The 25608-nt window shown below is 42.8% G+C and overlaps 1 protein-coding gene across 6 annotated transcripts in view; it reads left to right on the plus strand.

The window, feature by feature from the left end:
- Positions 1-301: 301 nt before the first annotated feature.
- The window catches only part of ZNF608 (zinc finger protein 608), a 110725-nt gene continuing 85418 nt past the window's right edge, over positions 302-25608 (plus strand). The window contains exons 1-2 of one of the 6 annotated variants that reach the window (XM_055302334.1): positions 302-565; positions 4037-5142. In XM_055302334.1, coding sequence (XP_055158309.1) covers positions 4231-5142 — 912 coding nt within the window. In that variant the 5' untranslated portion in view covers positions 302-565; positions 4037-4230. Of the gene's footprint in view, positions 566-2425; positions 5143-25608 lie in introns of those variants that run through there. The other 5 variants (XM_055302333.1, XM_055302335.1, XM_055302337.1 and 2 more) reach the window with 5 other exon arrangements.

Below are 25608 nucleotides of genomic sequence, written 5' to 3' on the forward strand. Positions count from 1 at the left end.
TCCCCCCTTCTGACTGCAGGAGGTTCCTCAACCCCAATCTGGTTGGAAAATAAAACGCTTTGTCTCCACCACCCCCCCCACCGCACCCCCACCCGCTCTCCGAGTGTGTTTTATACGTGTGTGTATCTCAACCCCCTACAGTAGCCAAGAGAAAGCAGCTAGCCAATCAGAGAGCCCAGTTTCATAAAAGCTGCGCTCTGATTGGCCCGATGCGAAAGGGCAATGGGAACAAAGAGAAGTGCCTTTCAGGTATAGAGGCTGAGAGCTCCTTTTGCTCCACTCCCCCTGTGTGTGTGTTGTGTTTCAGTCCTGATTTCAATGTTGCAGAACAAGCTTGTGTGTGTGCACCGGGGGGATTTTTCTTTTCTTTTCTCTTCTTTTTTTTTTTCATTTTGATTTTTGCTTTTATAAAAAAAAATACACAGGACGGTCTGTGACATTTGATGGTCCATCTTCTTTAATAGTAAATTTGTTGAAGAGATTATAATTTCCAAAATAAAGCGGCTGCAACCAAACACACTCAATGCAGTTAGAAGGAAAAGGTCAACTCGATCCAATACAGACCGTAAGTACGGTTGCGTGGTGTGTCTCTATATAGCACTTAGCGGGGACTTCATGCAGGGGAATGTGCGAGTTTTATGCATTGAAATGAGGAACTAGTTACAGGGTTTGGCTTTTGCATTGAGAACAACAAACCCAAGAAGGGTGAATTTTATTCAGTGGAGGGTGAAGCATTTGTAACTTCTTCACACAAATTAAGCTTGACTGGGCACTCGGGGTAACTTAGAGTAAATTACCTTTTGGGCTGTAACCCAAGGAGAATAAAAGTGACACAGTTACATATCCTGATCTGCAGTGTCCATTCCCTAGCTCACCTCGCCCCCTCCCTCTCCTCTCCTCTCCTAGCTGGGCAAGACCCTCTTCCAAACCGAGCCAGGAAAAAGAGGGCAAAGGCAGAACAAGCCGATTTGTGTCTCTGGCCACATCCCAGTGCCCAATAATTTAATATTAAACAAGGGAATAGTTACCCATTACATGTAATGGTTATAATTACCATTTTCCACCTCCTTAAAAAAAAGCAAGCAGCAAAAACACCATCAAGGGGGGGGAAAAAGCCCCACCCAACCCAAACAAACCCACAAATAGAGTAACAATGGTGTGTTTATTACGGGACCTGGCTTGGGAGCTAGCAAAATGTTTTTCTTTGTTTAAGACATGAGGGGGGGTCCCCTAAAAACCCAAGTAGCTCTTGGCGGTGCCCTCCCCCGTCTTCTGGGCGTCCCCATCCCCGGCCCCTCGGGAAAGCCGACAAATTGGAGATAAGTTGAGGAAAGGTTTATAAGGTGTTTCTTTAAAACATCTGCTTTGCTCTTGTGCTCATTACATTTCACTCCTTCGAACTTCCGAGAGCCTAGATCTGCGAGAAATGTTTCACATTCATAACTTGTAGCTGCGCCCACTGCAGGGGGGTGGGGGCGCGGGGAGGCGGCGGCGGCGGCGGCGGCGGCGGGGGGGGGGGAGTGTGTGCAGGGGGAGGGGAGAGACCTTCAGCTTTTTTTTAAAGACCAGATCAGTATTTTCTTGATACGCTTGTCACCATTTTTGTTCTCACGACAACCAATTGAGCCCTTGATCCTCACGTGATGTGAAAGGCTTGCACTGTAACAAAATCGCTCCTTTTAGATGGTTGGTTGTTGCTAACTCGCCCATCCCCCTCTCCCGGCCCCGACATTTCCAGCAAAGCGACTCTCCACTTCCAATCCATCAACAATTCATTACTGCTTTTAGCTTCCAAACGCCAGCTAATTAAAAATACTAAGCCAAGCTCCGGGGCCATCTGACTAAACACAGGAGGGGGGGGGGTGGGGTGGGCGAGGGAGGAGGAGGAGAGGAAAATAAATAAAAAGGGAGACGCACCGTTTGCTGCGACTATCAATGGGAAAAACTGTCCTGAAAGAGGTCGCCTTAAAAAAAAAATCTTTTTTTTTTTTGACTCTAATTATCGAATTACCACATGACTGATTGGCTTGAGCGACAGCGGATTTTACCGCCCCCCCCCCGGGGGGGGACTATACTAGGAACTCGGTTCCTTTTTCTTAAAACAACATAAAACAGGAAAACATCACATCCTTTGGGTTTCGAAGACCGAACCAATTTTAAACGCCGTTATTTCCCTCGTCCCCCCGCCCCGAGCGAATGCTGTTACCACCGGTTTATCAGCTCACTGAATCATCTGCTCCCCTCCCCCCCCCCCCGCACCTTTCTTTTTCTCCTCTCGCTGGGCTTCTCATCCTCCCCTTTCTTCCTTCCCCTCCCCCCTCCCCCTCCGCCCTCCTCCCCCTTCCTCCTCCCCCTCCTCCCCTCCCCCTCCTTTCCTCTTAAGTTAGTTCAAGAAATCAAATCTGTCAGGACGGGCGGAAAAATGCCACTTCCCGACTAACAGGCGGAATCCAGCCCAGATTTTCAGTCGTTTCTTCTTATTCTTTCTTCCCTTTCACTAATTTATCCCGATGTTAGCACATTCTGTCTTGTTACTAGCGGACGCCTGTAGGTTTGCTACATGGGATCATTACTTACTGATCACCGTGACTCTGAAGTCTGGAACTGAAGGCGGAATGAGAAGTTGGGAAAACTTTTTTCTCTAAGCTCTCTCTGTCTCTCTCTCTCCTCTCTCTCTCTCTCTCTCTTTTTTTAAACTATTATTCTCGATGCTTGTTCAGAGGAAAAAAAACCTTTGGTCCTTCTGTTGTGAATGTGAAACATTATCTTCCAGCTGTACAGTGACACATTTTTTTAAGGAGAAAAGGACTCCTGATCCGTTTGCCAAAAGGGGGGTGGGGAGGTGGAATAATGTTATCGAGTGATTATTCTGGCTGAGATGTGTTATTTGGTTTCTTCCTTCTTGATCATTTGGTGTTTAAGTAAAATGAGGCACAGGCTTGTTTGCCGAGTGGAGTGGGAAAGGCATTTTGATTTGCTGGCCTAATTAAAAAATGATAAAGGATTAAAGGTAAGCAATGTCTGTGTGTGTGTGTGTGTATGTATATTTATTTATTTTTCTCGACAATCAACTGTTAAAAGGGGGCTGATCCCTTTAAAAACCGTTTTAACTGATCTTTGTCAAACACACACTCATTTGCGGTCATTGAGGCCACCTTGGCGCAGACTACTTAAAGGGCATGTCTTAATCAGTTTCCCCGTACAGTCAGTGGCACCATATTTAACAGATTGAGCAAGTCTGTGACCTAGGAATAGGGTAGGATTGTTTACATGTAATATTTTTCCCCCTCAAAAGGCAGGTATTCAGCCTTTTATTTAACACTGTCTTTGCTATAGAGAAATGCTCTTGAAGACATGTGTGTGTGTATTTCAAAAATACAATTGTATAAACTGTGGGGGAAGAGAGGGTATGTGTTTGTTGGAGGGGGGGTAGTTATTTGTTTCTCCTGTTCCTTACTGGGAACAAAAAACAGATTGCCCAGACAATTTGTAAAAAGAAGTAAGCAAATTAGAAATAAAGGAAAATTTAGGAACATCATTCTGAAACTAGCCTCAGAGAACTTGCAGGGTCTGGTCTTTGAAATTGCGAGATCTAGGACGCGTTTGGGGATGTTAAAAGCTGTGTTCCTCCCTCTTGTCTGAGTGTTTAGGTTGCGTTTCTGAGGTTGAGATATCACATGTATGAAAAAAAAAAATCCTAAACTGTGTGTGTGTGTTTTTTAAAGCTTTCTGGACTTGACTCAGATCTTTAAGATATCTTAATGCCTTTAAAAAAAAAAAGTGCTTATCCTTGTGTTGGTGATAAAGGGAATCTTTTTTTTTTTTTTTTTTTTTTAAAGCTACTGTAAGATGCTTACTGTCGTGGGTAAGTTTTTTGGGTTTGGTTATTTCCCTTTAAACCTGGCTGTGGAGACAATGTATGAGCCACTTTCCTCTCCATCCTTCCCTGTACCCCTTACTGACTCCCCAGTATTAATCGTTTTTTATTCTGGTAACACCCAGACAAGAAATATTCGACTTTTCCCCCCCTTCACAGGAAAAGGTGGACCTGGACTGAAGGGTGTAAAATCCTTGGACACATTCCTGGGGCAGGAAAAAGAAGAGGAAGATTAGAAGATTTTTTTTTTTTTTTTTTTTTTTTAAGAGCAAGCCCAGCGGAGCTAAACGAATGTCCCCTCATCTCCAAAGGAAAGTTCATCGGATTTTTATTCTAGAGAGCTCATCTTCAGGATGTCAGTGAACATTTCTACTGCAGGAAAAGGTGTGGATCCAAATACGGTTGATACTTATGACAGTGGTGATGATTGGGAAATCGGGGTTGGCAATTTAATAATTGATTTGGACGCTGATTTGGAAAAGGACAGACAGAAATTTGAGATGAATAATTCCACCAACAGCACGAGCAGCAGCAACTCTAAGGATTGTGGAGGTCTGGCCTCCAGTGGGGCCGGCGCTACCGCAGCCTTAGCTGATGGCCTAAAATTTGCTTCTGTTCAGCCCTCTGCTCCCCAGGGGAATTCACACAAAGAGACCAGCAAATCAAAAGTGAAAAGGAGTAAAACTTCTAAGGATGCTAATAAATCTCTGCCTTCTGCTGCCTTGTATGGGATTCCCGAGATCAGCGGCACTGGCAGGAGGCAGGAAGTCCAAGGGCGCCCTGGAGAGGCAACTGGCATGAATTCAGCGCTAGGTCAAAGTGTGAGCGGCGGCGGCGGCGGCGGCGGCAACCCGAACGGCACGAGTACCAGCCTCGGCACCTCCGCTGCCACCGCGGGGGCGGCCTCCTGCGGGAAAAGCAAAGAGGAGAAGCCAGGTAAAAGCCAGAGCAGCCGAGGCGCCAAGCGGGATAAGGATGCGGGGAAATCCAGGAAGGACAAGCACGACCTGCTCCAGGGCCACCAGAATGGCAGTGGCGGCCAGGCCCCTTCGGGGGGTCACCTCTATGCCTTTGGGGCCAAGAGCAATGGAGGTGGCGCGAGCCCCTTCCACTGCGGGGGCGCTGGGAGTGGCAGCGGCGCGGCTGCTGGGGAAGTTAGCAAAAGTGCCCCGGATTCAGGGCTCATGGGAAACTCTGTGTTGGTAAAGAAGGAAGAGGAGGAGGAGGAGAGCCACAGGCGAATCAAGAAACTGAAAACCGAGAAGGTAGGATCCAGTCGCCTTCCTAGATTTCCCACTCTCCTCTTTGTGTGCGTCTGTGTGTGTGTGTGTGTGTGTGTGTAGGGGGGGTGTTGTGTGTGCGTGTGTGCCGGGGAGGGTGTGTGTGTGTGTGTGTGTGTGTGTGTGTGTGCGTGTGCGCGCGCCTCTGTGTGCCTTCCACTTCTCACTCGTGCTCTCCGGTTCTTTGTGAGCTTTCTGTTGTGTGCATCCTTTCCGTGAAAACTTGCAGTGGGGGAGCTGACTTGGGTGCCCCGCTTTTAGCTCGCGCTGCGGCTGCGGGCGCTGCCAAGTGTCTGGGTCGCCAGGTGGGAGGGCCCGGGTGTTCCCAAGTGCCTTTTGCCCTGCAGCGGGGCTCCTGGCCAGCCAGCCGGTTGTGGTGTGCTTTTAATAGAAGACCTGCTCATGTACCCGCTTGACTCGTGTCCCGGTTTCTCGCCTAAGGAGAGGTGTCTTATGTTTTCATACGCCCGCCCTGGTCTTTCTGGTAATGTGTCCTTAGGTGCAGGGTTCACGGCCCCTCCCCGGAGAGGTATGCCGAGGATTCTCATTTACACGCTTCCCTCGACCTGTTTTCTCCAAGACTGTTCTGTCAAAGGGTATCATCCTTGGATGGGTTCCTCTTATTGGTCCCGAATTAGCCCCCCAGCCCTGGTGTCCTGGGGTCGTTGGTTTCTTAACCGCGTAGCAAGCCTGGAATGGTTTTGGTGGCGTCTAGGGCTCTCCCCTGGCCCCCTCGCACGGTTCTCAGCTGGAGAGTGAAGAGTGTTGTCGCTTGGACTGCTAGCTTGCCTAGGGAGTGGACAGGTCGGTAAGCGAAGTGAAACAGACTTGGCGGATTGCTGCCCCTGAAACGTGGAAACGGCTTAGAGGGGACGAGAATTTGGTGTCGCACCTGAGTAATGGGGGATCGCCCGTTTAGAGCAGCGCGGAGGAGCGTTCCTGCCATCTCCGTCATTGTCTTAAAGTCTAGTTAGAGACTGCCTTTGAGAAGCTGCCCCCGGGGGCTGCGGTGGCTGGTGTGGGAGGCCTGGGACTGACTTCCTGGTCTGGTGATGCTCATGCGTTGTTGAGCGGTGCCCTGGGACCCAAGGTTGCTCTGTCCACCGGGCAGGTTGGGAGTGAGCTGGGGGTGTGAGGAATGTTTTTATCAAGTCAACCTTCAGATGAATTCCGCAGGTTGTGCTTCGCAGAAGCAGAATTCCTATTTTGTGGTTTCTGGCATGGTTGTTTGGGAGTATGCTTATTAAATAATGTGCTTTTTTTTTTTTCCGACTTCTAACTTGATCAGAAATGGCAGATGTCTTTGGATGATTATTTCCGTGTACGGTTATTCACCGCTCTCCCTCCAGACTTTCCTGTTTTTGTTTTCTTGTATTTGAGATTGAAATCAGAGCGCAGGAAGAAAGTTCTGATTGTATGATTTTGGAAGTCGGCGGAAGGTACGTTAAAGTGCACATGATGCCAAAAATCACCAAGAAGCGTCCGAATGCTTCTTTTATTCATCTGCCTTTGGTCCAACAGCTTTTGACACCGTCGAACGTAACTGCATTTTCAAAAATCCCAGGTTTCGAGTCTTACGTTGCCTTGTGTCGCTGCACATAATTTCTGCTAAAAGGCGTCCTGAAATCTTCTTATTACTCAGTACAGTAGGGCATTTACTTTTGTTGCCAATAGTCTTCAAATTGCACTTCTAATCTGCTCTAACTATCTAGATGAATTGCCCTAATCCAGTGCTCACAATGGCTGTGGTTAAGGAGTCAGAGCCATTTGATTGGATTCACTGCGGCCTGGAATGTGGGAGGTACTGCCCTTTTGCATTCCCCTTAGCCTTTTAATCTTCCAGCCAAATGTTCACATTCAACAATTTTGTTTAGCTGGCAATCGGAACATTTCAGTATCTCAAAGGCTGCTGTCATGGCAACTGAGATTAGAGCTTGGTGTCGGTTCTCCGTTGTGTGTGTGTGTGTGTGTGTGTGTTCTTTTCACTTTCCAGTCACAGAGGAAACTGGATAAAGAATGAAGAATTAGATTATTCATATACATGCAACTCCTCTTCAGTCAGAGCGGTATAAATGTGATAATATGAATTACGTAAATGAAGAGCAAACAAGTCAGGTTGGGGGGGTAGGTGGGGTGGAGAGGGGTGGAGTGGAGGGGGTGGAGGGGGTAGGGTAGGGGTGGAGGAGGGGAGAAAGCTCAGCACATTTAGATTCAGTCCACCGCCCTCCGCCCATCGTGGCCGCTGGTGTTGGCACAGGGGCCCCTCAGGGATGGCTCTGGGGGGGCTTGGATCCTGCCGCGTTGGCCATTCTGTCAAGCAGGGGGGTGTCGGCCCGGGAACGGAGTTCTATAGGCTCTCCGCACCTCCCCCCCCCCCAACCGACTTCTCTTAAGAACACTTGCCTCCCTGCCACACAGAGATGGCACTGCCTTGCACAGATGCCACCCAGGGGTGTCACCCCTAATGCCACCAACTCACGGGAGAATGAGACCTCAGTGGAGGGATTAATTCCTTCCTTCTCAGCTCATGGAGGGTACCTATTTTGGGGGTCCAGATCGAGTCCATTGAGCTTTACCTGACAAAGTATTTTCACACCCAGGCATCTTTGAGGAAGGGTGTTTTTTTTTTTTTTTTGTTTTGTTTTTTTGGATGTTTTGTATCGTGTTTTAATTTCCGCCTTGCTTGATAGTCTGGGTTGGCAAAGAGCAAGTGGCTCCGAAGTGAAGATGATGAATTTTCAGCCATCAGATGTGGCTCAGGAGGGGCCTAATGTGAAAGCCGAAGGGGGGTGTGTGTGTGTCTGTCTGTGCCTGTGCTTTTCTTCTGGTTTTTTGTTTTTATTTTTTATTTATTTTTTTCCCCTGGTTGAAAGGTTTCACAGGAGATTCATAAGCCTTGCTGTCACCGGTTAATTTTCACAGCATGCTTAAATGTCTATTTTTGGTCTGTTTATTCTGTTTCTACACTACACAAAGTCATGTAAAACATGATAAATTGGACCTTATGAAACCTAATTAAATCAATGAGTGTTCTACTCCTTTATGTGGAAACCACAAGTATGTTGTAAAAGTCGCCACTCCCTTAATACGTGAACAAAATCAAAACATGCCATAATTCTAAGATGTTTGAGCTATATTTCTATAGCCCATTTTGTGGTTAAGCCACCAGTGACATGTCTGAATAAGTAGATTTGACGGGTTGGCTTTGGGTTGTTAAAACCTGCTTCTCCACCTTCCCCCTCCTTTCTTTTGAAGCATAATAGCCTGTATGGAGGCTCTTCTGCATGTCTCTCTCCTTAGCCGTCTTACAGTTTTGACTTATCAGACACAGGCACTCGGCCAGGCTAAATAGGGTACACGATTTTTATTGGATTGCCAGAAAATGCAAAACTACACAGGAGAATTCTTTAAAACACCTAAGACTTACCCAGACATGAAAAGGCACAGGAGAGCCTGCAGTTGTGTCTCAGGGTTCTGACTACTCGGTACATGTTCAGCAGAGAGAATTACTTCCCTGATATCATACTGCTTTCATTAAGCTGGTCCTTAACAGCCTAAAGGTGCTGTCTACAAATGGACCTGTCTATAAGGGGTATCATTCATTTTGTTTTATTCTCTTGTAGAAGCCTTTTACACTTCACTAGGGAATTCTGGCACATTTTCTAAGTGAGTGTGAGCAGTTTAAGAACATATTTTGATTAATGAGTTTTGTGGACAATATGCCAGCCTCCCCAACCGCACCCCCCCCCCGCCTCCACCCCTTTCCCCCAAATCTGGTGTCCCCTACAAATTCTCCTTAGAGAGTGCAGTTTACTGTGAGATAAAAGGGCAGAAATGTCACTTGCTATAATTAAAAAACAAAGTCCATTGTTGCAGGACAGCAAACTGTTTTGAAAGCTACATAAGGGATTTAGTGGTTAAAAATGTTGGTAACGAAGGCTGGCTCCCAGTCACCGTTGATCCTGCTCCTTACTTTTCTAGAAGCAGCCTCGGAGGGTGACAGGGCTCTTGGAGGTGAAGGCAGAGGCCATCCTTTCCCCAGCAAGTGTTCTGTGAGAACCCAAGGAAGTTGGGGGAGGATTTGTGTGACCAGGCGTATCACTGAGTCCTGAGCATAGTATTTGAAATGTATCAGGTGCACTGGAAAGATGAAAAAAAAATGCATACAGGGGATCAAGATTGTGCTAAAAAGGAGATGAGTAATGTGTAGCAACTTTTAATAACTTTGCAAATAGTCTGGGGTGGGGGGAAGGGAGTGGGGTGGGGAGTCATTGTCTAAATGTCACCAGGTTAAGAATGCTCTTCAAGTGAAATTGCTTGGCTGCAAGATGGTTTTAATTAGAGTGTTATAAAGACTTATTTTTCCTAAGCAGCATTTTATAGTTAGTAAATGAAATGTATGCCGCAAGTGCTAAGCAGAAATCTCCCTAACCACAGAGGTGTTCAATAACCAGATTCAAACAACATGGAAAGTACCATCTGTTCTTCGTTTTCAGCTTGAAAAACAAGGATTGAATGGCTGAGATTTGCTCCAATTTTGCCTGTGTCTGTGTGTGTGTGTGTGTGTGTGTGTTTTTAATTTAAAAAAGTTCACCTGGTACTTCATAGAAACTTGCAATTGCAGTAATAGGAGCAACACTGTGAAAACACATGTTCCTACATTTATTTTAACCAGTTCCACTTTTATTTAAAAGATTTCCAGAAGCCCAGCCATTGAACACTTTATAATGGTTATTCGGTTCCTGCAGGCAATCACAACGAGGGGTCACTTCTTCAAAGATCTCACTATTTAGTCAGTACCTGAATTATTCCGTCAATTTTCCCCCTGGAGGCAGGAGGGGCAGGGGCTCTCCCAGGCTAACTCTGGCCAGCTTTTATCGGGTAATCTGATTGTACGTGATAGCACTTTGGACTGGTGTTTACTATACATAGGCCTTGCTCGCCCCCAGAGCTGGATCCGGGACGGTTGATGAGGAGGAAAATATTCTTTTTCACCATGATAACTTCTGAATCTGACTCCTAGACACTGAGCTTGGTTCCGGGTTTAGGGAGAGCCCTGGGTGAAATGTTATCCGGCCTTTGTTTGAGGTCTTTTATAGAAGCTAATGACTAGGCTTGTGCCTCCCTGAGATAAATGACATTATCTCTGAGTGGGCTGACAGGAAACAGACATATTAATGGTGAAGCTGCGGGGAAGATCTGCTCTGGTTCTGACAAAAGAGTCAAGAAGGGACCCCTGGTTGTGGTCATTAACACATAATGCATTCTTGCTCTTCCTAAGAGGCCCTTGATAATTGGAAAGCTATTTTAGCCACAAGCACTTAAATCATAAATCTACTACTCCTGGTTCCTTTGCATTTTTAAAAGTCGCAAAGAAATGTGTGTTTTTTTTGGTTAACAAGTGTGTGATCTTTTTTTTTTTTTTTAAATGGTGGCAGTTCTAGGCTGGGCGTCCAGGAGCTGCCCTTCGAACTGGCTCTTTATCGGATGGGATCTCTCTTTGTCTTTCATCGTGGCTCAGTCATCCCTCTGTCTTCATAAAGCAAAAACAAAACAAAACAAACAAAAAACAGAAAAACAAAAACCTGGGTCCGGAAGCTAAAGAGAAACCATCTATATACATGAACAGGTCTCGTAGGAGACAGATTAAAAATCTATTATTATTATTTTTTTTAATAAGTTGGGGAGAAGATTTTGTTCGGCGATTTGAATGTGATGAAACCTGCCTTTTGAAGTCTGTTTAAAAAAGTCATGGGTATAATTGAGTTTCAGTGCAGTTTAAACTCTATTTCTTGAACCGAGATAATTGCCATGTTGAACACACTCTAGAGGTGTAGAAGAGGTGGAAAGATCATGTTATTCTATTCTTTAATATTAAGCACTGAAAGTTTTTTCATAGTAATTACTGGAGCACAACACAGTTTTGATTGCCAGCACTCTGAACTTGCCAGGGATCTGAACATCAAGGGTTTTGCTTGAATACTAAACAGTTTATTCCTAACTTTCTTGTATAGCATTCTTGTAGGACATGGGAGCCAGAACTAAGGACATACTGGGCCATCCCTAGCAATCTCACAGTGGAAATAACCCTTCTTCCCTATGCTTGTTGGCCAATAAATAATAGTTTCTTCATCTGGACAGTCAAGGTTAGAGACCAGGAAAGAGTACCAGTGAAATCTTTGCCTCCAGAATGACTTTGATCATCGTGAAAGGTGAAAGGCTGATATGCAGATTGTGTCAATGCCCTGCAACTCCTGTTTTCATAGGTGTGTGTACAATGATTAAATGGTGAAATTTCGCTGAGTAAATTAATAGACCAAATTGGCTTTAATCAAGGAGTCATGAATTGAGCAGTATCTCATCCAGCAAGTAGAAAGGAGCTCTGAAGAGCTGTCGGAAAGAGGAGAGGGTTTGAAAGGTAGAAAGGAGGCAGGAGAAGGAAGTTTATTAACAGAGTGCCTTCCTAAGGGGGGCTGGAAGGGGTCTATTGGTTTCCTTACTAATGCTGACCAGGTTATTCCATCAGGTTATTCCATAACGACGGGGTAAAGTCTACATTCCTGAGAGAGGCTGAAATTGCAGGCAGAGTTAGGTCTTAGTTTGCTGATGTGGGGCTTAGCACAAATGACTCCGTTTTGGGCCTGTTTCTTTTCTTTTCTTTTCTTTTCTTTTTTTTTTAACAGCTTTCCCCTACTCCCTGCCCTTAGATTAGACTGCTGAACTGTAGAGATGTGATCAGACTTTATGGCATTAGCCCCACTCCCCATGAGTTCCCCATCTGAAGTTCTCTCAGTTCTTCATCCTTTGGGTGGTTATTCGCAGGTCATGACCTCAGGCTCACCAGTGTTCAGTGGCCATTTTCTCCCTCCCTTTTCTGGCGTCCCAGTCTTAGGTAGCTAATTTGCTGGGTGATTAGTGGTTGCCAACATGCCTTGAAAGCTTCTGAGAGAATACAGCATGCCAGGGAGAAGACTGATTATTTTAAGTAGGATAGTTCCATAGTTCCCAATGTCTGGAGTGCACTTTGAAGCCATGGTCCCCAACACCCAAACCAATCAAAGTCAAGTAAGTCAGGGAAAGACTCTGCTAAAGGCATCACTTTATAATAAGCTAAGTGGCTCAGTGATCAGTCAGTAACTGAGTTTCCACTTCCAGAGAAACGTTAAAATCCAGGCATAGCGGGTGATGGTGGCTACTGCATAGACACTTCGTTGTTCAGCTGGAAGATAAATGAGGGCTGCCCTCTTATCAGAAATAAGTGTGGGCAGAGAGTCTAGGATGTTTCAGGGACAACTTTGCATTGGCGGTTGATTCTGTAATATTTTCAAGAGTTGAGGATGGGTTCCTGATCACAGCCTTGCATTTACTCCCAACCCTGGAAATTGAGACCTGCCAAAGGGAGCTAATTTTAGTCATGAAAGTCTCCTGGTACAGGCATGGAGGCCAGTAAAATTTAAGTGTTTGTAGACCACACTGGTAGTTTTATTCTAGTTACTCTTGACTCGTATTCCTTTCTTTGCACCGAACTTGAGTGCAGAGTTCCCTGGGTTTTGGGATTATTAACCAGAGATGTGGAAATGGACCCTTATGGTTAGGGAGTCAGATGAAATGGGTTGGGGCTGCTGAGTTTGAGAGCGTAGTGACAAGTCCAACAATTGTTTGGAGGTTGGATTGCCACCCTCCTTTGCAGTGGCCTAAGAGATATGGATGATGGTATTACCTTTTCAGGCCAGTGCCAGAGTAAAATAAAGAAAGAGAGGAAGAAAGTTTTAGGTTTAAAGTATGAAGTCTTGGTGTGACATCTTGGAAAGAAGCAGTGAACCTCAATGTTGGCTACTTGTCTTCCTAGTCAATTTGATCTTGAGGTCTCCAGCTGGAGTATAGGACCTGTCAGGTGGAGACTTCTTCAGCTGTGAGATATGTTGTGTAACCAAGGTTTAAGTCTCTGAAGTTTGGCTGCCATCTGGGTAGTGAGGGGCATCTGGTACATCCTTCCAAGGATACTGATGGGCTTAGTGATTCACAATCAGAAAAGTGGGAGAAAATTGGAAACAGTAGCTGGAGTGGTACCAAATATTTTAAGAAACAGAGGAATTCGGGGCTCAGTCCAGTTACAGGTAAATAATAAAACCTCTGAGGCAATTAATAGGGTTAGAATCTAATATAGAAATAAATCTAAGAACTAAATGCAAACTTTTTTTTTTAACTTTCTATAGTTATTTCCATTATTTCCACCAGAAATAATCACAGTGAAAGTGATTTGTTTGCTTTAAACTTGGTTTGATTATTTGTGTAAATGCAGCAAGAATAGTGATTGACCAAAAATGCTCTTTTTAAGACTGCATTGCTGGAATCTTTTAAGCACAGTACCTGCCAGTTTTTCCAAGGGGCCTTATTGGTTCCATAAAGTCAGTCTCAGGTTTTAAAAACACTCTGGTCCTGAGTCTATAAGGTCTCTCAAACACAACGTTCCAGTAAAAGTCTTGGTAATATAACCACCGTTTCCAGTTGTGTTGTGTTACAAAGAGACTGGATTCTCATTGAACTTGTATAAGTAATTATTTTGCCATAAAGAGAATACTCAAGAGTTCCCAAATTCTGAAGAAATCAAAGGAAAAAAGTAAATGTTTCATCTTTGTTCATGAAGATATACTTTACCAAACTACTGTAAGTCATAAATAGCATAAGGGAAAAAGTTTCCTCAAATCTTGAAAAGTAACATTAAGGAACTAGCAATATTTCACATAAGAAGTCATAAAAATTATAATCATCCTCCTCAGTTCATTCAGTCCCATGTTATTAATTTTTGTTCTGCTTTAATCCACATTTTCCATTCATTTTGGGAATTATTAACCAGTTTATTTTTATGATCTTAAAGTTATCAGAAACCTGTGTTTGCCAGAGTCCTTATTTTGAAGCCTTGAAGATGATGTACCTTTGCTGAACACATTTGCGAAAACATCTGAGTAAAACAGTAACTGCCTGAAAGTGAAAAGACTTAAAAAAATGTCCATTGCTAAAGATCAGTTCAGAGTTCGTTGTAAGGGAATTGCCAGGAAATTTGGTCATTTCTGTGGCACACATTTAAAAATAATGACTGGAACTATGGTAATAATGTTATACCAGGAAATATTGGACTTTAGGAATTTTATACAGTTTCTGAAACACTTATAACAAATGCAAATAACAACATAAAGAAGTCGTGGTATGGGCAAAGGGGAAGGGGAAAAAAGAAGTCTTACTATTATTTTTTGTTTAACAATGCTTTCCATGTAATTCCACATAGCAAATAAGCCTACTTAGTTTAACATCTCCCTTTTTTATAAGGAGAGAAAACAAATCTTTTCAGATGTTTTAGGGACCCTCTGAAAAATCTCAAAGTTCTAAGTGAAACAGACTTCATTTAGGATTTAATTTTGGGAAATTTGTCAAAAATTTTAAAGGTTTTAAATTACTTGGTCAAAAAGATCGTAGGTCATTGTGAAACAATGTGATTAAATATCTATTTAACAATGGGGGAGTTAAGACTTCACAGGTAGGGGTACCTGGTTGGCTCAGTCAATAGAACATGTGACTTTTTTTTTTTTTTAAGATTTTATTTATTTACTCATGAGAGACATAGAGAGGCAGAGACATAGGCAGAGGGAGAAGCAGGGTCCCCACAGGGAGCCCCATGAGGGACTCGATCCTGGGGCTCGACTCGGGGATCCCGCCCTGAGCTGAAGGCAGATGCTCAACTGCTGAGCCACCTAGGCATCCCAGAGCATGTGACTCTTGATCTTAGGGTCATGAGTTCAAGCCTCACTTTGGGTATAGCACTTAGTTTAAAAAAAAAAAAAAAAGACTTTACAGGCAAATACAGGAAATTAAATAGTTGTACAATGTCTTACAGACAACTCAACAGATGAAAGAAAATCAAGGTTTAGTTTTATATAAATACACTACTGACATTAAAGCTTATTTGTAAAACCCTTATAGCAAATGTTTTCAATCTTACTGTTTGAGCATGCATAAAATTCTTTCCTCCCAATTTTTTATTTCACAAACTTTCTTTTTTTCCATTCTGATTTTGTCATCTTTTTTTCCTTTTTCCCATCTTGACAGAGGCACCCTCACTTTAGGACAAAAGTACTTTTCTTTTCCTTCAACAAAACGCATCTCCAATCCTTGTGCCTTTTTTAAACCACATCCTACTTTGCATAGAGATGTTTCCCTTATTGTTTCTAGTAGCTTCAATTATATACATTAGAATTTTTTTTAATGTGAGACAAGGATTTTTATTTTGTTTTATTTTAATCAATTAACTAATTAGAGTGAGAGAGAGCAAGTGAACAAGCAGGAGGAGCGTCAGGCAGAGGGAGAGGGAGAAGCAGGTTCCCCACTGAGCAGAGAGCTCGAGATGGGACTCATATGGGGCACAATCCCAAGACTCTGGGATCCTGACCTGAGCAGAAGGGAGACACTTAACTGACTGAGCCACTCAGGTGCTCCACATACATTAGAATTTTTAACCCTTAAAAACTTTATGTTCTTGTGAAAAATAAGTAAACAATTATACACTGTTATAGTAGCTTGGCAAATTTATAAATATTTTGCATAATTTCTAGAAATGTTTTCTTGTAGCAAATTTGCTGTGGCACAAAATATGTTTACTATTGGACCCAAGTATTTAGTTTCAGTGTTTTATTTTATTTGGAGATGATCCAGATATTTATTTGGTGGCCTTGACTTAATTTATCATTTAACTGGACTTGGCAAAAGTTTGTTTCAAGTAGCTAAAAAATTTTGGAGGCAAGTTGCTGAAAAGTTCACAAACTTTATCTCATTTGCATCTATTTAACTCATCTGTTCTTAACAATTATGTTTAATTACCTATGAAAATTTCATTATATATCCCAAGTTATTTTTCTCGTTGATAAATGTTGTAGCAGAGATATCATGAACTTACTTGATTAGTAAACTCAGAATAAAAGTTGTACATCTGTGTTTTATTCAATGTTGGTAACTTTAAAGACACACCTATTTCAATTAAACCAACAACCTCAATCTAGTTGTTACACACAAAACAATTTTAGATCACATGAAATTGAAAAAGGAGTTGGGGTTTTTATATTTTTTGAGAATTTTAGGAGTCCTTCAGCAAAGACTTTAGAAGGCTATTCTTACTTTCTGGGTGCAGTTTTAGTTTAGTTTAGGGGGAAGGCCTAAAAACATCGTATCATGCTCTGAATAATAGCTTCCAATTTGGCCATCTACTGGGGGGGAAAAAAAAACCTTGGAAATATTTTGTCAGTTCTCACCTGGGACAAAGAGTAAATATTTCTGGCAATCTTGAACAACACCTTGGACACGAGCTGTCCCCAGAGATGGTGCTAAAAATACTTTATTTTCCTCTCTCTACTGGGTGCTACAGAGTTTTGGGATAGGTGACTCTGGTATGAATTTTCATCCTTAGCTGGCTTTTGTTAATTTTCCCAGGATTCCATCTGTAGGCTTCGAGTTGGGTTTAAAGTATGCACCAGAATTCATTAATTTCATTAATTTTAATTTTGGTTTTCCCTTGGCTTTTAATGGGAATAACACAGCATTCTACCAGAGAATTCCTGAGTCTCCGCAACTCTGCGAGGCAGGTGGGGGTTGGGAGACAGCTATATGGGATCCTCCAAGAGTAGATAATGGGTTTTCTGTTAGACCTCTAATTTGGCCAATTTTTTTTTAAGATTTTATTAATTTGGCCAATTTTGTTCACTGTCATGGTCGTTTCAAAGTGTTCACCTTTTATCATCACCTCATTCTTTTATTTTCTGTCTTTTTCATTAATCAGAAGATAATCTGTCAACAGAAACTTGAGGATGTCCCCTGGGTTTAGGAAATTTAATTTTTAAACTTATGGCCCTTAGTTTGGCCTTTGACCAAGGAGTGAAAGATACTTGAAGAGGGTCACTTGGAGCCTTGGGTGGTCTTATTTTAAAAGTGTTTACAAGTCTTTTCAGGGTGAAAAGTCGATTTAGATAAAGGATCAATAGATTGAGTACTGAAATGGTAGAGGAGAACAGTGGGATTCCATCCATCTTAAAGTTTTTTGTTTTAGGAACCTTTTGTACTTTTAGTTTTTCATTGCCCTTTTGCAGTGAATCTTTCAATTTAGTTATTTTGGAATTTTGAAGACCTTCGAGGCTTAAAGTAGATGGCCAGTTTTGTTTGGTTGATTTGGGAACCCTTGCTTTTAAGCCCACTTCTTCAATGATCTTATCTCATTGGAGCCTTTCCTCATAATGGTCTTTCTAAGTTCCCTGAGCATAGGAACCTGGCCAATGGAGTTTAACCTGTTTTTGTGTATGGCCATATTTTGGAACCCTCAAACCTTACAGTTACCTAGTCAAGTTCTTAGGACTGAAAAAAAGCTCAGTAAGGTTTTTGCTGTTTTTAAAAAATTGATCTTTAGTTTCTGAGATCATAATTCTTAGACACCAAATAAGCCGCTATGCCAGAAGGTGGCGCACTTAACTCTTTGGGTTTTAAGGATCCTTTTTTGGGGGGAGGGGGGTAAGTCTTTGGTTGTCTTGGAGCCAAACTAACACCTAAGAGGGGTATGTCAACTGGGTTGGGGATCATGTGGTGTTTTACATTGTGTCTTGTTGCACAGAAATTTTCTTGAGGTTGGCAGGTGACCTAGTGTGTCAATCTTACCCTGTTGCATCAATTTATCCAATAGGTAAGGCTCGAGTTTGGTGAGCACTGTAACGCCTTTAAATGACTTGACCAGTGCCATCAATTTTGTGGCCTTTTGTGTTTCTTTTTTGTTTTTGTTTTTGTAGTCTTCAAGATTCCCATGAACAATAGCCTTGACTTAAAATTTCATTCACCCAAGGCTTTGCATGGGACCCAGAACAGCTCAAATCAGGCACAGTCCAATTCCAGGCCCAGGCTGGTTTTTTAAGTTGGACTCAGTCTAATAACCACTAGCATTACCCAATGTGGAATCTTGGAGCAGTGGGGAGAGACTTTGGGGAGGGATTTCAATCAAATGAGGAACTTTGGAAAGCCAGTTAGATCAGAAGCTCTACGCCAAGAGAGTGGAAACCAGAACTGAGAGGAACTCATCCATGGCCTTCCCTTTGGAAATGATGAGAAAGACAACTCAAAGTTCTCAAGGATACCATGCCTGCATTTCTCTTTCTGTGTCCCCAGTGCCTTTGGACATCTCCTTCTGGTGCTGCCACTGCCACCAAATTTGCGAAACAGCAAAACACAACTAACTTTTGAAATCAAATTGGCTTTATTGAAGGACTCATGAACCGAGTAGCATACTGTCTTGAAAATAGAAAGGAGCTCTGGAGAACCATAGGAAAGGAAAGGTTTTTAAAAGTAGAAAGGGTTCAAGAAAAGGAAGTTTATTAGCACAGTGCCTTGTTTTGGGCAGGGTCGCCTTCTGAAGGGATTAGAAGGGGTCTTTTGGACAGATTTTTCTCACTGGTGCTGACCAGGTAATCCCAGATCACCTAGTTAAGGATGACATTCCTGAGAAGAGGCTAGAACTGCAGTTAGATTATGTGTTAAGTCTTGTTTTGCTGATGTGGGGCTTGACATAAGTGACTCCGTTTTGGGTCTGTTGTCTTTTTTTTTAGCAATATGTTATAGTTGCATACATAGATGTTGGGTTGGGAGTAGACTGGAAGTATCTAGTTGGTAGGGGCTTGATTTCTTTTAAAATAAGTGTCACCAGTGATTTTATGTTCCACTCGCTGCAGGGCAAATGGGACCCCCAGTACCCAGGCCCCTCCCGGGCTCAATTTTATCTCCCCACTCAAGTTTGACTGAGTGCCTTCCTGCTGTCTGCTGCAAGTTCTTTTTAAGTTAAAGTCTCTTGGCAATTGAAACAAAGCTTTCACAACTGAATGAAAGGTTATTCAACTGTTCATAGTCTGTTGACCAGCAGTCCGGCTGTTGGTAAGGGTTTTTTTGAGAACTCAAAGGATTTTTCAGGAGGGGGTGAGATTGACACAGGACTGCTCTGCTGAATTCTACGTTTGTGCTACATTTTGGTTAAGGATACCCTTTGGTAACATATTAACAGAGATTATGGATTTCGCATGAAGAACTGAAATGATCACAAAGCAAATATGTTTTGATAAGTCAGGCCTTGAAGTACCTGAATCTCATTTGGTATTCAGAAGGCTTCTCCCCCCCCCACAGTGAGGCTAAATGAAGATTTAAAAATTTGTATTATAAAAAAAAATTTTATTATAGCTGTTAGAGAGAACTCAAAAAGAAGGCCATTTTGGTTAGAACAAATGGGTTTGAAGTAATGAATAAATACTACTGCTGACTTTTCAAAGCTGCTCTCCTTTTCATCCCTACCCTCCTCCTCAGTTTGATTATTCTTTACTGTGACTATTCTAGCTCAACCACTGAGCTTTTCTGCCTCCTGGGAATCCTCATTGTCAGCTAGCACCGTAAGAAAAATGTGCCTACAGGGATATGTAGGTTTATTCCAATAATGCCATATGAATGCAGCTTTTACAGTTTCAAAATCTATTGATTATATTTTGTGTTGTATATAATGATTTTAGAAAGCAGATATTTAGGTTGTGGAATTGGCTTATTATGTTAACCAGAGAGCAGATGGCATGGTGCCACAGACGTATAATTTTACTTAAAGGGACTTTTAAGGTTTTGATGTGTTTTCTTTTCCTCTTATTTCCCTGATGGCTTCTTTTTATTGAAGGGTAACTTAAGGAGACCTGGTAGCAATTTTACTGCCTTCCCCTGACAGTTTGAAATAATAGCGTGGTCTTTGGTTGCACTGATCTTCCACCAGTCAACTCGATTCTGGTTTTTGTCATGTGGCAGTGAATTAAAAAAAAAAAAAAAGTGTTTGTAGTTATGTTTTAAGAAATGGACTCTTTTATATGCTTCAATTAGCAACAGACGACAAAGTTCCAATTGGTCACACTTTCATAAACTTCTAGAAGTTACAGTTCGTCCTTTTGATTAAAGAAAACTGGTTTGGTTTCTTAGGAAAGCACATCTGGCCCTCTGGTTCTTTTAGGTACACCTTTCTGTCTTTCTTTCGCCTTTAGTCACCGAAGGTTCAAAGGTCGTGTCTAAGTTGTTCCTAGTTAGCTGAGCAAGCTTTCCCCTTTCTGGAGGGCTGTACTTTTTGGGGGGTTGCTACACCTACCGAGTGTTAGAATTCACTTGGCCTAAATATACCATTTATTTCAATACCGAGATTCTACAATTTTACCCATTCGTGGAGAATATCATCGGGACCAGTTGGAAAGCGGCTCCTAACTTTTGTTTTGCAAAGTGTGCGTAGCCAGACCAGCGGACTTTTGGATTTCCTGTTACCCTCCTTGGCTGATTTTATGGATGGCTCATGTTAAAAGCAACAATAATGTTTGAATTGGAAGAGTCGAAGCCTTGGGTTTTCATTCTTCATGGAGAACTGTTTATTTGTGTGTGGTTCACCACAGTACATGGATAATGCTATCAAATCTGTGCTTTATTATAGGCTTATGACTAGCACAGCAGCACTCCAGTTCTGTTTCTGAGTTTTTCGTTCTTTGCCAATTCTTTTGTGATGGAAATGAAATTAGAACTGAATCTTTGCAACCAAGGGGAAAATAGGCACAACAAATAGAAATCGTCCCTTGAGCCAGTTTAGGAGTAAGCAGCTGTGATGGAAGTGTGTGTGTGTGTGTGTGTGTGTGTGTATACGCACACATATATATGAGTATTTATACACATAATGTATGTATGTGTATGTGTATATAATCTTTATAAATAAATTCCATCTATATGCCTATAATTTTTAAAACAGTAAGTGAAATGAATTGAAAAGTACTTAAATTTCACTTTTCTGTGAAGATCTCTGGCCAGTGAGCCCACCCCTTTGACCCACGGAGGGCTATTCCCCCTCTGTACTGTTTGCCATCTTCAGTAACTGATCGGAAAGCCATTCACAGGCCCAAACCTTCGCACCGCTTTGAAGGTGGAATCCGACTTAGGTAATACTGTTTGCTTCTGCTCCCGAAGGGAACAACGTGATTTTAAAACAGCAGTCGAGCTTCTCCGCATCAAACTCCATTTGGCCACTTGTCTCCATTTATATTCCTTGCCCAAATCTTTCACCAGCCTTTCCATGATGCCGCAGCAGATGCCAGACACTGAAGTAGAAAGCGAGCAGCTGTTTCCATTACTCCATTGCTGGATTATCCTCCACAATCTGCTTGCTTTCTCTCTCTCCCCTCCCCTCCCCTCCCCTCCGCGCGCCCCCCCCCCCCCCCATTTAAAAGAAAGAAACCTTCTCTCCCGCCGACTTTTGCATGCTCCAGTTTATCCGTCTGCAGGGTTTCTATCTTATCGGGACCATTGCTTTGCTCGCAGGCGGGTTTATTGTTCCGGGCTGCAGCAGATGGAGCGCCGGGGCCCGGGGGCGTGGCCGCTGGGCTGCCCGCGCGCGCTCGGGTCGGGGCCGGGTGGGTGCGCGTGTGTGTCGGGGGCGCGCGGGCGGGCGGGGCGCGCCCCCTCCCCTCCCCCCTCCCCTCCCCCTCCCCCTCCCGCCCGCCGCTCGTTTATAGCCCTGAGCGCTGTAAATCTGTCAGCTCTTCGCGACGCCCTCACCTCTTTCTTCATTTGCTCCAGCTTCTAGTTTGACAACGTTCCCCCGAGGCGGAATTCTAATCTGCTTCCAATTAGTTGCAAAATGTGACTGAAATTTCCACATTATGACTGCTGTTTTACTTGCACGCACACATCTAGAAACAAATTAATGCTCTTGAATATTTATTTTTTGAGCCCTTGGATTTACTTTAAGAGGAAGAGTTTCCAACTGTTTGGCATGGCTTCCAGGATTTGCATGGTTTTTTTTTTCCCCCCTCTCTCCCTGCAAGCCTCCTGTATTGTTTTTTTGTTTTCTGTTTTTTAAAAAGCATAACTATGGTGGGGTCTCCCCACCTCTTAATAAGCATTTTCCATCTTTTCAAGATTTCTCCAAATGTATTACATATGTTTGTTATGCAAATACATTTTGTAGCATTTCTAAAAACAAAACAAAGTTGTTGGCCTAAGTTTAATGGAGGGGGGTCCCGGTGTGGTGTTTTAATACAACACAGATACGCACAAAGTCACTTCTAAATATAACTTCAGTCTATTGGGCCAAAATACAAAAGACTTGTTTTATTTTTTTTTCATTTGATACTCAAAAGCTGTAAACCCCAGATAAATGAATTGTGGGATTAATTGACTTACCAAGTACAGGGCCAGCATTAAAGATGCCACTGTGGGCCGTAATGTCATCCTGCAAGTTTGTGCCTAGATCCCCAGCCTGTCCTGGGAGCTGTTGGGACTTTAGGGCTGCAGTAAGCATAGTGAGTGGCTTCTTGTGAGTTTAGTACCCTTTCTACCTGTACAGAATCCACTGTAAGACCATATGCTGGACCTGGGGTTTGGGGGCTCCCTTTGAGGGAGATCATTACTCCCAACCCCATTTACTCCTTTCCAGTGATTTTTCTCTAAAACAAAGATCTTGAGAGCACCTGGTGGCTCAGTGGTTGAGCGTTTGCCTTTGGCTCAGGTCCTGATCCCAGGGTCCTGGGATCGAGTACTGCGTCAGGCTCTGTGCTGGGAGCCTGCTTCTTCTCCCTCTGCTTATGTCTCTGCCTCTCTTTGTGTGTGTCTCATGAATAAATAAATAAAATCTTAAAAAAAACCCCACAAAGATATTGATTCACCTGATTATATGTAAGTATTAGAGTTATTTAGATCTTGATTGCTGAGAAGGTCAAGTTTCGCTTTATTTATTACTTGCCTTACAAACTGCCTTCTCATATACTAGTGAATTAGCACAAAGACAGCGGGTCCTCGGGTGTGTATTTGCAGAGAGATGGTAATCTTAAGTAATGTAAACGGGCTTATAGTCCTCAGCATCTTGGCAGATTGGTATCAGTAATAATCATGAATTTTGAAGTGTGGAGAATTTTATTGATGGGAAAAGTGGTTGATCACATTGCTTTGTATTAGTTTTATTTTATTTTATTTTTTTTAAAGGTTTATTTATTTATTCATAGATAGAGAGAGAGAGAGAGAGAGGCAGAGACACAGGAGGAGGGAGAAGCAGGCTCCAGGCCGGGAGCCCGATGCGGGACTTGATCCTGGGACTCCAGGATCACTCCCTGGGCCAAAGGCAGGTGCTAAACCGCTGAGCCACCCAGGGATCCCCTGTATCAGTTTTAATAACACCTTCATGCAAATAGATCATTTGGTTTTCCACCCCCCACCCGCATCATCATCACGTATAATCCTAAAAGCCCCACCTTGATTTATAGTATCTCTTTGGTACATATTATGTTCAATCTCTCTAATCAGGTGGTGGCGCATTTATTTCACTTTGTCTAAGGCAAAAGTGATTGTAATACTACATATGGACTGCCAATTATGTAAGTAATTTTATTTAAAAACTTTGAGCTATGCCAAAATTCCACAAAAGAAGTAGGGTCGCTCTTTGTGTTGCTTCTTTTCTTTCTACTCTATGACTGGTAGGAGAAAACATAGCCAGATTGAAATCCTTAAAAAACTTAAAATGTGGGCCTTTCAGACTCTCAAGACCTTCTGGGTTAAAAAAAAGAAAAGAAATTAGTGGCCCCATACTGAAATGCTCACAATAGGCACAACTGTGCTAGCCCCTCAAGTCCCGGGGTTCACTAATTACCCATTAATGAGGTCAGTCTGCCCCAGCTTTTTCCCTACCTTGGGAGGAAAAGCACACAAGACAGTTGGAGTTCAAGTGGATCTTGCTGTATTTGCAACTTAGCATAAATGCTTTGAAGGCCCCCCAGGCGCTTAATTGGGGCTAGGCATTTTTGTTTTGGGGGAGACTCCACACAGCTCCCCATTGTGTGTGTAGAAAGCCACTGTGCATCTTGGAAGCATTACATGCTTTTGTTGATGGTGCATAGGTTTATAAACTCCAAATGAGCTTATTGCCTTTTAACCATTGGGAGCGCTAAATAATGGAGGAACCTAGAAGTCTCTGGATTGGGTAGCCGCCAAGCAGTTAAAAAAAAAAAAAAGAATGAATGGTTTAATTGTAGAGCAAACCATTTGTTTACAGATTAAGATTTATTAGGTCACCAAATCCTCTGGACCGAGAGGTGAAAGAATAGGGTGGAAGGTATAGGACTTGAATGCCCAGTGTTCTGTATTGTGATCCTGTTCAGCTGTTTTTGCCCATTTTGCTCAAAAGAAAAATGAATTGTGGAATGGTGAGAGCTGCCTGGCCAAGTGTACTTTTTAGGCTAGAGAGAGAGAGAGAGAGAGAAAGAGAGAGGAGGAAGGCAGAGGCAGGTTGTCATTTCTTTACTGTCTGGTTCAGAAGCTGAAAACTTAAGGTTTCTTCCAACTGAGAGAGAGAGACGGACAGACAGCAAGCAGCTCTTGGGTGAATTTTCCTGTCTTTTCAGATAAGGGGGAGTGGTGGTGATGGAGGAGGTGGGGAGTAGAAAATAGATAGAAGGTGTGTGGGAAAGTGGGTGCTGGTTGGAAGGCCTTTGTAAAACAGCCCTAGACAATGCATTCTCTTGAATAATTGGGACCAGTTACAGGAATTCCCCACTATTTCTTTAGTTAGTGGCCATGGTACTAAATAGAAAGAAACTCTCCAGCAACGGCAGTGAAGTGGTACAGGAATTTTGGGGTGGGGTGGACAGGCTGTTTGCCAGGCAGCCTGAATTTCAGGATGTCTTTTTTCGTTTTTTAAGACTAGATTATATTGCACAGTAGAAGACCAGAAATCATGGCCTTTGTTCCCATTGTGGTTGCAGATTGTCCTTCTAATCCTTTTATGAATAATAGGCTTAAGGAAATCACTAGTAAAGTGTTGTTTTCTAAAAGTATCATTTTGAACACTCCTCTGTTTTTATTTTTGCATTCATTTTCTTGGGGATGAAACCCTTTTATCTCCAAGTGTGCTTTTGTGTATAAACTGTCGCCATAATAACAACTCAGGATACTTTCAAGTATTGTTGCTACATGATGTCTTTGCGTTCTGTTTGGCCATGAAAAAAGCGCGTTCCTTCTGGAACGTGAAAATTATTTGTTATTTGATGCACATTTGAAAAATTGAATTTTAAAAACACTAAATTGACTTAATGTGATATTGTGTTTTAGGTTTTTTTTTTCTTCTTTTTTAAAATTTTTTTTTTAAATTTTTATTTATTTATGATAGTCACAGAGAGAGAAAGAGAGAGAGGCAGAGACATAGGCAGAGGAAGAAGCAGGCTCCATGCACCGGGAGCCCGACGTGGGATTCGATCCCGGGTCTCCAGGATCGCGCCCTGGGCCAAAGGCAGGTGCCAAACCTCTGCGCCACCCAGGGATCCCTTTTTTCTTCTGTTTTCATTTTCCTTCTTACTCTAAGTTCTCCAACTATTTTGGTATCATGATCAC

The sequence above is a fragment of the Nyctereutes procyonoides genome, unplaced genomic scaffold (genome assembly GCF_905146905.1).
Source record: "Nyctereutes procyonoides isolate TBG_1078 unplaced genomic scaffold, NYPRO_anot_genome, whole genome shotgun sequence".
In the NCBI taxonomy this organism is placed as follows: domain Eukaryota; kingdom Metazoa; phylum Chordata; class Mammalia; order Carnivora; family Canidae; genus Nyctereutes; species Nyctereutes procyonoides.